Source organism: Bubalus kerabau, chromosome 5 (assembly GCF_029407905.1).
Source record: "Bubalus kerabau isolate K-KA32 ecotype Philippines breed swamp buffalo chromosome 5, PCC_UOA_SB_1v2, whole genome shotgun sequence".
Taxonomy (NCBI): Eukaryota; Metazoa; Chordata; class Mammalia; order Artiodactyla; family Bovidae; genus Bubalus; species Bubalus kerabau.
In genome coordinates, this window is record NC_073628.1 from 132,194,358 (window position 1) to 132,207,622 (window position 13,265).

General features: G+C 39.4%; 1 protein-coding gene across 4 annotated transcripts in view; it reads left to right on the forward strand.

Moving 5' to 3' along the window:
• Positions 1-13,265, forward strand: part of NEK7 (NIMA related kinase 7) — a 138,304-nt gene that overhangs the window by 96,062 nt on the left and 28,977 nt on the right. For all 4 annotated transcript variants that reach the window (XM_055583145.1, XM_055583148.1, XM_055583146.1 and 1 more), the window contains 2 exons: positions 5,067-5,175; positions 6,052-6,159. In XM_055583145.1, the coding sequence (XP_055439120.1) occupies positions 5,067-5,175; positions 6,052-6,159 (217 nt within the window). The remainder of the gene's footprint in view (positions 1-5,066; positions 5,176-6,051; positions 6,160-13,265) is intronic.

Genomic DNA, 13,265 nt, shown 5'->3' on the forward strand with positions numbered 1-13,265 from the left:
TGGCAGCAATGCAGTATCATTCCTCCTAGTAATTCTGATATATTCCTACCTTTTTTCATTGATTTTTAAGAACTATTCCAAGTTTCCTTGATACTGATACACCAACATTTAGAAGGCAACTTTTGGGGGTTAGGGGAAGAACATTGTGACTTTATAGGAGCTCATTTTTCTTGTTTGATAAATAAGGTTTTCTCTTTTTTTACCCCCAAGGCTCAATTACTCAGGAAAAAAAAATCTTATATGTTTCACATTTTCTACCATAAGATAAAATATGTTTTCCACTTCTATTGTTAACCTGTATGATTTTGACTTGGGGAATGGATGGATTACATTGATAGTCTATTAAATTATAATTAGAAGCAGCTGAGTACACTTAGCTTTTCTGACATTTATAGGAAAGGAAAAAGAGAGTAGAGCTTGGGTGGGAAGTATTTTATCAAAGAGGATAAAATTAGATGCAGGTGTTGTTTTTTTGTTTTTTTGTTTTTTTTAGTGCTCCCCCGGTTGCCAGGCCCATTCTACTAGCATCTTCTAAAGCAACTTAGGATACCTGAATTTTATTCAGAGTGCCAAGGGAGAAAATGTTCACACATTGCAAATTAGTATCACATACCAAAATTCTACATAACTATTTTACCCATTTATATAATACCCAAAGCTGTGTATGGCAAGTACATGTACACTTTAGTCTGTTGAGACCTTCTTATGCCCTTGGAAGAAAAATGTTTCCATAGAAAGATTGATATATAATAGAAATCACACTTAGAACTGCCAGTTAATACTTTCAGAAGCATCCTGCCTTTTCCATCATCTAGTCTCTCTGCATTTAAATCTTTGAAAGAAGCACTGTGAAATATGTAGTCTTATAAAAATGCATTATAATTACAGAGATGTTTGGGAACATAATATTGCTTCTGTTGGTAAAGGTTTGATCTAATTACCTTGTAACTACCTTATTATAAAAATCTGACCTGTCATCTCATGTGAAGACCATTCATAGGATTAACTGGACCTCTGGGGATCTCGGAGGTAGTACGATTGTTATTTTTGCTTTGTTGTTATTAGCTGAAGATTTAAAGGACCAGACATACTAAAATTTGTTATTTTTCAGTGTGAAAATGTGCCAATCAGGCATTTGTTTTTTTGTGTTTTATTTGTAAATGAGATATTTTAGAGGCAGCAGGAGCCACTTACTCTGTTCATTTCCAAAGCTGTTTAATATAGTGAGGAAACCAAGGCCCAGCAAGGTTAAGTGGCTTCTTCAAGGTCACACAGCCATTACTGCCAAGCCTCATCATCAGGCCTGTTACGAAAGGTGCATATGGATGATGTGAGTGGCACATTAGACGTTTGACGACACTCCCGAGCAGGAAGTAGTTCCTAATATTGAACATAAATCCGTACTTCCTCATGTTAGATACTTGGAAGAGATGGAAACCAGCTGGTGCCTGCAATGCCAGTTCTTATGTAGCTTCATTATTTCTTACTATTTAATTACCATTTCTCCTAATCTTCAAGAACGACTTGCCTCCCAGGATTGTGTGTGCTGTTCTTTGGTTTTGTTTTTTAACTACAGCAGTACAGTGTTTCCCAAGGGTGTTGGTTATGTGCTTCCTGGGACCAGCTGACACCGTCTCGCGTCCCCATGGAGCAAGTGACTAGGAATCTCTAGCTGGTGAAATAGCACTACACTCAGCGCAGGGCCTGTGACCATGCGGGCCGCACACTCACGAAGCAGACCCTGTGGATCTGGGTGTTTTGTCTGCAACGTCCTTCTTTATACATGAACATACCAGACTGTAGGGTTAGATGTTTTGATACACTACAGAAATTAGCTTGTTTTTTTGATCCAACAAGATAATTTTCTGTTCTTTCTCTGTTGATGAGTTTATACTGTGTAATAGTGATAAAAATTTTTCCCAAGATTTCCCAAGGAGGAATGCTGAAATTGCAGAACGTGGAAATAAGAAATGTATGTTCTGCTTGGAGTGGGAGTGTCCAGACTGAGGAGTGATTCCTCCCCAAAATTGGTACTTGATAAACAGTGTCTGCTGTATAATTTGATTTTGGGGCCTTTAGTTTGTAAGAGAATGTTTGACAATGAAAAAAAAAAAGCTGTGCCCATTTTCCAAAACACCTTTGCGTGGAGGCAGGCTGCATCGGCTAGCCTCACCTTAGTGACGCTGCGTGTTCTACCAAGGATGCTGAATTCCACCTAGGTGAGATGTTGGTCATCTTGTTACACATAAGTGAGAGAACAATATAATCCGATGTTTGTATATGCGTTTTACAAATACACTGGTTAGCTTTTTGTTACATCTGGTTTTCTTTTTCTGATATGAATAATGTTCAGTGTTTGTTTGAATGTTGAAGGAGGTAGAAAATATGCTCTTAAACAGTATTTGAAGCTTTGCATAAAAAAAGATGAACCCACCTTAAAAATAAAAAAAAGACAATAAAAATTCTGTCCAAATGATCAGGTATATCTGAGTGCTCATTTCTGTCTTTCATGACTTTTTAGATATTTTCAGATATAAGAGGTTAAAATTCTGTTTTATAACATAGTAAAAGTGACTTATCTTTTAAATTTTTTTCATGGAAATCTTTGTTAATAGTAACCCTTTAAAATGATTTAGCTTTATTAGAAACGTACCACATGACAAATAAATGTCCGTCTTTTATTCCTATATATTGCTTTTACGTTTACTTCCCCCAAATCTGGAGCTGAATTGTCTTTTTTCAGAAAAAGATAGGATTTTTGAACAGTAATGCTATTTGACTAGATAATTACTTTAAAAAGATGTGTATATTTTAGAATAAGTAAAGAAAAGGTTGTTTTTTAAAAATATATTGGCATTATGTGAGTTCTTGTTTTATAGTGCTAATATAAATTTTACCAGAATTCAAATTTTTATTGCCTTTTTTCTATTCATCCTCTTAAGAGATAGCCGACAGTGCCACCATCAGAACAGACAGGCTCTTCTCATCATAGGTATTGGTTTTTCTGGGGGAGGGGGGGGGGGCGGGGAATTTTTTTTTTTAACTCAAGGCTGGTTGAAAAACTGTATGTTTAAATAGACATGGAAAAAATATTGGGAGATAACCAATGACATGTTAAAACTGCTTTTGATTTATTTTATGATTGATTGAATCAAATTCATAAAATTCAAAAACATTTTACTAGTTTGGATACTTACATTTGGCCAAGTCCTTCTGTCTAGCTAGCATTATATTGATGCCAGTTCATTGTTAAAATCTTTAACTTGTTGAAAGAAACAGTCCTTGGCCTGATCACATCTTCCATTTTGAGGGCAGTTTTCTCATTGTGCCCTGTTTTTAATATACAATTTATTTTTTAATAATGGAACTTTAAAGGTAAACCGTCAGGTTAATTATAATTATGATGATTTCAGAATCTATATTGAAGCATAAAATTATTCTTTCATGGTCTGATACTTACATGATATGGTATATTTATTTTTGAATGAAAAGAAGCCTGTTCCCCATCTTCCTGTTGACATCAAACGGTCTTCTGATATGCTAATCCAGCGTCAGGGAGAGCACATAGACAGGCTTTATTTGGACTCATTCCAAGTCTGAAAGAAAATTATGTGTCTAAAACTGATTTTGCAGCGTTGCCCTCATAGACTGAAAACTGATGCTGATGCAGGCTGCGGTTAATAAGATTTAACACTGAAACATGATCTGGGAGATTTTTACCATTTTAGTAATAACCCTGATCTGCTTTTTACCTGGTCATCTGATTGTTACTTATTTTTTGTTTTTTTTTTTGCTACTGAGGTAGTAGTCATTGAAGTTGCTAATAAGTTCGTTTCTATAGTACGTGTTACGATAAAGACTACCCTGAAGTGGTTTGCTTTTCCTTGAAGAGCTCTCCTTTGGTGCGCTGAGTGCACGTGAGTCAGTAGACCTGATCTGTGCTGAGCACGAGGTAGGCGCGCTGGCAGCTCTCTTTCCCTGCATTGTTTTTCCTTTCAGCCGCCCTCACCTGGTCACAGGGGCAGGGACTGACAGAGTGTGTTGTGTTGGAATCATCTGAAATACCATTTCTCCATATTCAGTTACAAAAAAAATCAAAACAGTTGAACTTTCTAAAATGTCACATCATCAGATAAAGTGCATTAAAGCACATGTTTAAATGTTGATGTCTATGTAAATATTAAAAAGTTAAAATTGTCTGAAAATTTGTTTAAATGCAATACTTTTTCATGTTGGTCATTTACAAATTTTGCTAAGAAACCAGTTGCATTTTTGGTTTTGAAAAATAATTTTTATGTAAAGAATCCTTACAAATCCTATGAAATGAAACTAAGGACTTTGTTCTTGAATTAGCATATTTTTAGTATATTCTTCCAGCACATATAATGCAGAAAAATGGGCACACATTATGTCCCTTGGGTTTTGCAGTTATTCCGTTACGGCCCCTCTACGCATAATGGTGCGGTCTTTCCAGACTAGGCTGCTCACGCTCAGCTTGCTGCCCTGGTCTTCCTCTCATGTTTTGCTCCCGTGTTTAGTTTTATTTGTTCAAAGCAAAGTGCAGGTTTGACTTGGAATATGCAGTGGAAATATTCATGAAAGTTTTCATGCAATTCCCTCTTATTTATTTAATTTTTAATAAATTAAGTGATATTTCAAATCACCAAGGGTGGTTCAGTATTTAAAAGGAATTCTGCTTCACTAACTTCTGTCAAGAGAAGCCCTGTCTTGTAATGAACATAATTACCTCCAGGTCTCTAGACTTTCTTATTCTGGCTATTCTTAAATTTGACATCCTCCTTTCAGATAAGAAATCACCTTATATGGATGTTAAATTTTTGAAACAGATGGACATCACAGAGATGTAGCCTGATACGGCCTATAATGACTTTAGATACAGTCAGGAGAAATTTAAGGTAGGATATCAGGTACAAATCCTGGTATCATTTCACTATGAAAAATCATTTGTTTTTTAGCTTCTAATAGATGAGAATAGGTGTTTTTCTGACTTAAGTCAGAATCTAGTTTGAAATTTTTTTTAAACTTCTTTCTAATTTTTTAAACAGCATTTTAAGAAACAAAAGAGGCTAATTCCTGAAAGGACCGTTTGGAAATACTTTGTGCAGCTGTGCAGTGCGTTGGAGCACATGCATTCTCGACGAGTCATGCACCGGGGTGAGTCCAGGCTTGTGAAGCTTTTCATGTTGTTGTAAAGGTCACAGGGCACTAGGCAGTTTACGAATAAATTCCTTCCAGCCATTGTGTTATCATGCTTTCCTAGGTGATTTATTTCCAAATTATAAACTTATTAATACTAGAATGATAAGCCTTTAAGTAAAGCCATACTTGGTTTTAAATAAGAATGAGAATTAGTTATTTCTCTATTTAACTTTTTTTTACTGATTATGTTGATAAAAGTTAAAAAAAATAGATGCAAGAAAGCAGTTGAATATGCATAAGTAAGAGTTGTTTTTTTTTTTAGTGAACAGTATACCTTATAGCTACTTAGATTTTTAATGTTCAGCATTCACTCGTAATATATTCATGATTCTCAGTCAAACGGTCAGACCAAGTGTATGAAGGTTACATCACTGAGGCATGGACCCCTTCATTTTGGGATGTAAGAAATTTCAGTACAGTTGACATAAGCAATTAAAATAACATCATCTAAGTAATTATCTGCATCTGTTTTGATTTTATATTTTATGTAAACATGTCAGTAAATTACTATTTAGTAGGATGTTTAAAACTGGTAGAGGGCACGCATTTATTTTGTGCTTTGAATTTCACAGAAGTTCATTTGAAAATGGAAAAAATGCATTTTAAATGAAAATTAATAGTGCTTATCATCCTGTATTGATGATTGTCTATCAAAGGACCGACAACTCAGAAATACTAGGATATGTGAACATTACTCAAAATAAATAACTGGTTCAGAATTCAAACTGAGTTTTTAACATATATTTAAAGTTCTATAATGAGAAGTATCTTTAATCCCTTGAATATACCTACATTGACAACATTTTTCACCCAGTGCCTTTTAATTCACAGATATAAAACCAGCTAATGTGTTCATTACGGCTACTGGGGTGGTCAAGCTTGGAGACCTTGGGCTTGGCCGTTTTTTCAGCTCCAAAACCACAGCTGCACATTCTTTAGGTAAGAGACACAATATAATTTCAGTTATCTATCCGCTTCCCTCCACCCCACCCACGTGATTAAAATATAAGGGACATACGAATTATATGCCAGCTCTTACCGTCTAAATACTAATCAACATTTTAAACATCCTCAGGTCCTGAGCTGAAACCTATTGGGTAAAATGCGTCCATTCATGTGAGAGTTGGACACTTCTCTTTGACCATCAGGCGGTCACTTAGTAAAAGAAAATGCCAGTGAAAAAGTCTAGTTTTAACTGTTGCCATGGACCCTCCCTTTTATTTTATGTTTGATAATATTAAGACAGTATGAAGAATAAACCATATCTTAAAGACCTCACCTGACCATTTAAAAATGTTAGAGTCGTTTGCAAATTTATTCAAGTAGCGTACATGGTTGTGATTACTCGGGGGGGACCTACAGATGATTTGTGGCTCAGGAGGAAATACTCCCCTAAAGTGTAAAAGTACAAGTAGAAGACACTTGTAATTTACCGATTCTAGAGCGGATAACATACCAGTGTCCTTTGTACCTAAAACAGAACTGAAGGTAGCTAGTCCAACTTTACCTTGATGTAAACTGGTTTTCTATTAACATAGCAATTACTGGGAAGAAATAATTTTTAGATTGAATAACTTAAAGGGAATGATAAGAGTTTCTCCTAAAAGTTTTCAAATCATAGTTTCCTTGTAACATAAGACAAAATGGTAACCATCAAATAAGAATTAAGATAAAAGTAATTTGGCTTTAATTTAATGATACCTCATCTTTGGTGTCATAATTTCATTGAAAACAATTGATTTTTTAAAATTAAGTTATTGTTTTTAAGTGAGAAATAAAAATTAAATGGTCTAATGAGGAATGAATTTCACTAAATGACAAAATAATGAAACGAGCCAAATTAGGTGACTAGACATTTTTAAAGCTTTCTCACTTTTGTCACTGAGGCTCTGTGAGGCCTTGAACCTGTCGCTTGATTCTCCTGCGTCCAGGATGGCCCTGAGGAAAGATAACCCATGTTGCCTTTGTTCCTCACCTGAACGGAATGTCCTAACAGCACTCTGTCAGTAATCTGTTATACTTAAAACTGCTGGGTCAGCATCGCACGCACGCACGACTGCACGTGCCCTTAGCTCCTGCACAGGCATGTGCGCTGTGTGCATGCCGCTCTGCACACGCGTGTGTGCTGTGCATGCTGTTTTGCGGCTGTCACTCTGCACGTGCCGTAGTTGCCTGACCCTGAAGATCCAGCATTATTACGTGAAACCAGTTTTGGTTTCACAGAGCTTACCAGTTTTGGAAGTGTACTCCTTTAGCTTGCCTGCCACTGCTGCTTACAGGTGTTCTCAATGGGGTTTACAAATGTATATGCATCTCTAGGTTTAGGTGATGTATTATTCCAAAGTATGTGATTATACAGAGCAAAATTTTAATAGAATAATTAAGAATTGCTAATGTCAGTTTTTATCTAAACCAATTAACTTAGGGTCATGTAGTTGTATGTAGTTCATGTGTGTGTGCACATGTGCGTGCGCACACACACACACACACACACGAATTGGGGATGCCCATAATCATAAAACACTCTGAGGCACACCTGAGGCACAGCCAGTGAGGAAGTAGCAATGAGATTGATTACTTTGACGAATGAATCAATAGGAAAATAATTTCTTTCCCAAGTATTTTTGTTTTCCACGTTATTTTGAGACAAATATTCTTAACATAAGAAAATATCTTGTGTTTCTGCCTGTCTTTTCTGTGAAGTAGAAATTTTGATGGTTTGAAACTGAAGTTCACTAAGCAAAGTATGTTGAATATCAAGAATTAAAGTTTGAACTCTAGCCCAACAAGGTGTTTGGACCCAATAAAAATCTTATGTAGAAGGATCAGGAAAAATTCTTTGCTAACAAAAAATATGTATAAAATAACAAGGATAGAAATTGTGACACAGACTTAGACAAGTTGACCTTAATTTTTGCTTTTAAAAAATTATTGCCCTCCTGTGTTATTGACTTATACTTTTGTTTTTAAGAGCAAATTTGAAAGATTGTTTTAAAAATAAATACTAAGGATATATGATACAGCACAGGAAAATTTAGCCATTATTTTGTAATAACTTTAGGTAGAGTATAATCTATAAAAATACTGAATCACTATGTTGTATACCCGTTATAAATCAACTGTACTTCCGTTTAAAAAACTAAAAAGATTGCTTTTAAGAATTGGTTCCAAAAAGTACTTGAAAATGTGGTCACCTATATAAATTTATTTTGCTCACAGAAAATTTGATAAACTCTATACTTTATGTTGATTTTTTTTTTCTGCTTTTGCTGAGGATTAAATCTGTAGGGCATGATTTATTCACAGTTCAGGTCTAAATATTATGAAACTACAAATAAAAGAGATCTGTATGTTCATAAAAGAAAATTCCAGTAAGTTTAGTTTGAATGAATTCTATTCTGGAGCTAAATTTCATTTAATTTAGTAAAGGAGATTTTTTTCCAGGAATTTAAGTCAGTAGGACAGAAATACCAAGGATTTCTAGAAACATCTCATAATTATGCATTTATATTTTGTTTATTCCAAAATGTCTTTTTTTCCAAAAATCAAATTATTTTCACTTATTTTGACTTAATCATTATAAGGAACACTTACAAAGTTTTTTGTATTTAACAATCCTTAAGAGATTATCAAGTCTTTGAATTTTTTAGTTGTCTCTCCAGTTTCTATCTCTAATATGTATCATTTAATTCCATAACATGTCAACCTGCAGTAAAATCTCTGGTTCTGTCACATTTTCTGTAGCAGATAAGGTTGTATAGACAGTCATGTTTCCAGCCAGTTTTCAGAACCAAGTTTTTAACTTAAAAGTATGTCAACATGGAGCAATAATAATTCCTTAAATTTGGGATTAAAAATTACATATCAAAGATAATGTTGCTGGATGTTCAGATCATGTCCAGATCTTCAAAACTGGAGAGAAAAAAAAAATCTCAGAAGCCTTTAGTTTTATTTCTGCCCCCACCATACACACTGTCTCCCAGCCTCTCCACTTTCTTTTCTGTCCTCCTCAAACTGTAAGCACTTCCTCTTTGGACTAGGAAAGGATCCTTCTGTGTTTGTAATATTCCTTTTTAATCCATTATGGTTACCATATTCCCAGCAGAGAAAATCCTTCTTTAAACACATTATCTGATTATCTTACTTCCTGCAAATCTTCACCTGTTCTCTGTGGCCTAAGGACTGTCATGAAAAGTCCTTGGCTCGGCATTTGGGGTCCTCTGGGGGGGGTGTCCTCTGGCCTGCTCCCCTCCTTGGCTGTACGCCTTTGTCCATGGTGTCCGCCATGCTTTTCTTCTTGCCTTGTTCTGAGTGTGGGACAGAAGGACGTTTGTAGAGGATGGTGGATTTCTGGATTGACCTGCCCGCTGTGCTGTAGGACCTTGGTCAGTCCATTTATTCACTTTTCTCTGGTTCAGTTTCCAGGTTTCTACCAGTAGAAATGTGGGTAGTAACCATGCTGTGTTCACCAGCCCCTAGCCTAGTCATGAAATGAAAGTAAACGTGTTTTCTGAGCACTGTGGTATGCTGCATAAATGCTGAGTTGCCTTTGTGACCGTGACGGTGGTGTGGAGGAGACAGAAAAAGAAAGGGGAAGCAGAGAGGGAGGCTATGAGCAATTTATTTCTCCTCTTGAAACAGCTGCACCGATTCATTCAGGAAAAAAAGGTGCCATTCCAGGGTCGGGGTATGTAGCCTGAACAAGGTAAGTCCTCCTCTCGATGGTTCTCACCTTGTGGTGGGAGGAAATAGATAAATAACAGACGAAGAACTAACAGGGTTTGTTAGCCTGCACATGGAGTGACCAGCAGGGGGAGTATTTTAGAAATGGCACAGCTCCTGCCAGGAGGTGGCATCTGAACGGGGGTGAGAGGGTACAGAGAGGCCCAGGGAGTGACATCCCAGGCTGACCGGGGGCGGGTCAGACAAGGGGCTGAAGCAGGATGGGCGCTTCTGCAAGAGGTTTGCGGGACGGGGCCTCAGCCACACATGGGGGTGGCTCGCCCCTTCCTCGAAGCTCAGGGGCCAGCCCTGCAGCATTGGCGTGAGGACCCAGCCGTGACCTTGCCCTGTCCTTGGGGTCAGCACGCCCAGTGTGGTCTGCTCTCGTTGGGGGCTCCCCTGTGCTGGCTGCTTCTTCTGTGGCTCTTCGACGGCCCCTTAGCATGTGCTTCACAGAGCTGAGCAAAATCTAAACGTCTTTGTGCTTGCCAGCCCAGCACGCGCCACGTTTATCCCTGTGTGTGGTCTGAGCTCTCATCCCCTTTCCTTTTCTCCATGGACTCAGTTAAGTCAGATCTTCATTTAGCGCTTGTGTATGCAATTGGACAGAGGGTGTGGCTGGGAGACTCTGAGTTGGAATATGCATGTCCCGATGTATAAACTTCACTCTGTTCTTACCTGTTGTTTACCAACCGCACAGATGTAAGACTTGTTGGAAAATGAGTTGTGTGTGTGTGTATCTCTAATTTCATGAGGAGGGCACGTCTCCCCTTTGAGTCAAGCTCTCTCAATAAGGGGCTCCCAGATTTCCTGATAGTGTGCCCCTGCCCCCCACGCCCCAGCTGTACCATGACCCCATGGGAATCGCACTGCACAACACTGAAGTGGAAATTCCCTGTTACAACCATGGTTCCTCCTGATACTGTCTCTTTTATTTTGTGTTACTAAAAATAATGCTATTTACAATCCAGTAAATTGATTTCACAACTCATTAATGGGTTATAACCTGCAATTTGGAAAACATTAGTCTTTGTTTACAGTACTTCCGTGCTGTTCCATTTACTTAAGGACTGAGCCCTGTTTTTCTGCCTCCTGTTAGGCAGTCTGCTGGCCGGGCCAGTTCAGGTGGTCAGACAGGACTCAGTCATTCACGGAGCTGCTGGTGCTTGTGAGGGCGGGACTCACGTATGTGACTGTCCTGCTCACTTCACAGTCTTTGGGCTCCCTGAGACCCGGGGGTGGTTGCGAGCTGTGGCTGCAGACTCTTCGCCTTCCAGAGTCCAGGAGCCCGAGGCCCAGGGGTGGGCGGGCTGTGCACGCGGGAGGCAGTGAGGTGCTCCCCCGCCTGGCCTGCGGGCGCGCTGCATCGGGGTCTGGTGGCATGGTCCCAACGCCACCAGGTCCCCGACTTGCCCCTCACCTCCACCTGGGGTCACCATGTCCCACTCCGCATGCAGCCGAGGAACGTGGGGGGAAGCGCCGTTTGTGCCTGCCCTGCACTTGCCTGTTCTCTGTTCCCAAGCCTCAGAAGTGAGCAGGATCCGGAGGGCTTTCTTCATAACCCTCCTGTGGACCCGCAGCTGGGGCTGACATTTCCGGGGAAACGCCCCTTTGAGACTGGAAACTAAAACCTATGAAGTAGGAACATGGCCGTCAAGGTGTACGTTTCCTCTTGTCACCTTGGATTATTTTAAAATAATCCAAATGTATGATTTTTTAAAAAAATATATGATTGTTATTCAAGCCATATCAAACTACCCGTCTTTCCTGTGATACTGACCCAGAGGAATCCTCTCTTGCTCCTCAGTACCAGCAGCCATTGTGGCAGTGAAGATGGGCACAGCAGTTTGGTATTTGCAAGCAGTTTGAAGGCACCTTTTCGCCTCTGTCCCGTCACGTTGTGTGGCGGTTGGGTGGCGATTCCTGAGCTCACTCTATTTAATAATGAATCTGCTGCCCCTGACACACCTCCCCTAGAATTCCTGATCCTTATCGTGTTTTTGTTTTTTCCTGTTTTTCTTAGACTTCTTACCTTGGAACACGCTGTGTGACTCACTCACTATGCCTAGTCCTTTCCTATTCCCTCCCTCACCACATGTATCTTCACGAGGACCGGGGTCTCCGTGGTTTGGGTTCGTACCTCCTGTGTCCCAAGTGTAAAGTAGAGGACATAGAGTAGATGCTCAGTACCTCCTGAGTGAATGAATTAGAGGCAGGCTGGGCATCAGAGTGTGGGTTTAACTAAATCCGTCACAAAGCACAGGTTAGAGCACGCTGCAGGAAGCAACAGCAGTCAGCACTGAAGCATATTATTTCTGTGGTTATCCAGAGTCCACTGTGGGCCCAGGTGGCCGCCCTGCCTCCACGTGGTCACTTGGCATTTCAGGGGCTTCCGTCTCGTGTGATCTTCACAAGGGGAAAAGATCATGGAGAATTCACTTACTGGCTCTCAGTTAAATCTTTCTGCTTGAATGTAACACAGGTTGATTCCCAATCATGTTTTATTGGCTAAAACAAGTCTCGTGTCCATGCCCATCTTAAAGGAGTGGACATAGTAATTCCCCCGTGTGTCCAGGAAGAGGAGAACCAGAAGCAGCGAGGACCGTGAGCTGGAGGGAAAACACCTGGGTTTTTTTTTTGTATGATTTGTCCTCTTTCTCTCCTTGTTTATTTTTGTGACATATTTGTAGCTATTGCACCTGAAGAGTACTTAGCTCTCTTGATGGGATTGTATGGTGGTAGGGGAGGAGGAGGAAACCATACATGGCTTTGGGGCCTGTCCATCATTCTGAATTAGGTGATTCTGAGCAGAGGGATTATTTTTAAATCCAGAATAATTCATGAGGTAGCTAGAGTCTTGATCCCTGGTGAGTTTTCTCTTGATCAATAAATCTATGATTTTCCCTCCTGGACATACACATGATCAGTTCAGTCGCTCAGTCGTTTCTGACTGTTTGCAACCCCATGGACTGCAGGCCTCCCTGTCCATCACCAACTCCTGGAGTTTACTCAAACTCATGTCCATTGAGTTGGTGATGCCATCCAACCATCTCATTCTCTATCGTCCCCTTCTCCTCCCACTTTCAATCTTTCCCAGCATCAGAGTCTTTTTCAATGAGTCAGTTCTTTGCATCAGGTGGCCAGAGTATTGAAGTTTCAGCTTTAGCATCAGTCCTTCCAATGAATATTCAGGACTAATTTCCTTTAGGATGGACTGGTTGGATCTCCTTGCTATCCAAAGGACTCTCAAAGAGTCTTCTCCCACACCCCAGTTCAAAAGCATCAATTCTTTGGCGCTCAGCTTTCTTTATAGTCCAACTCAC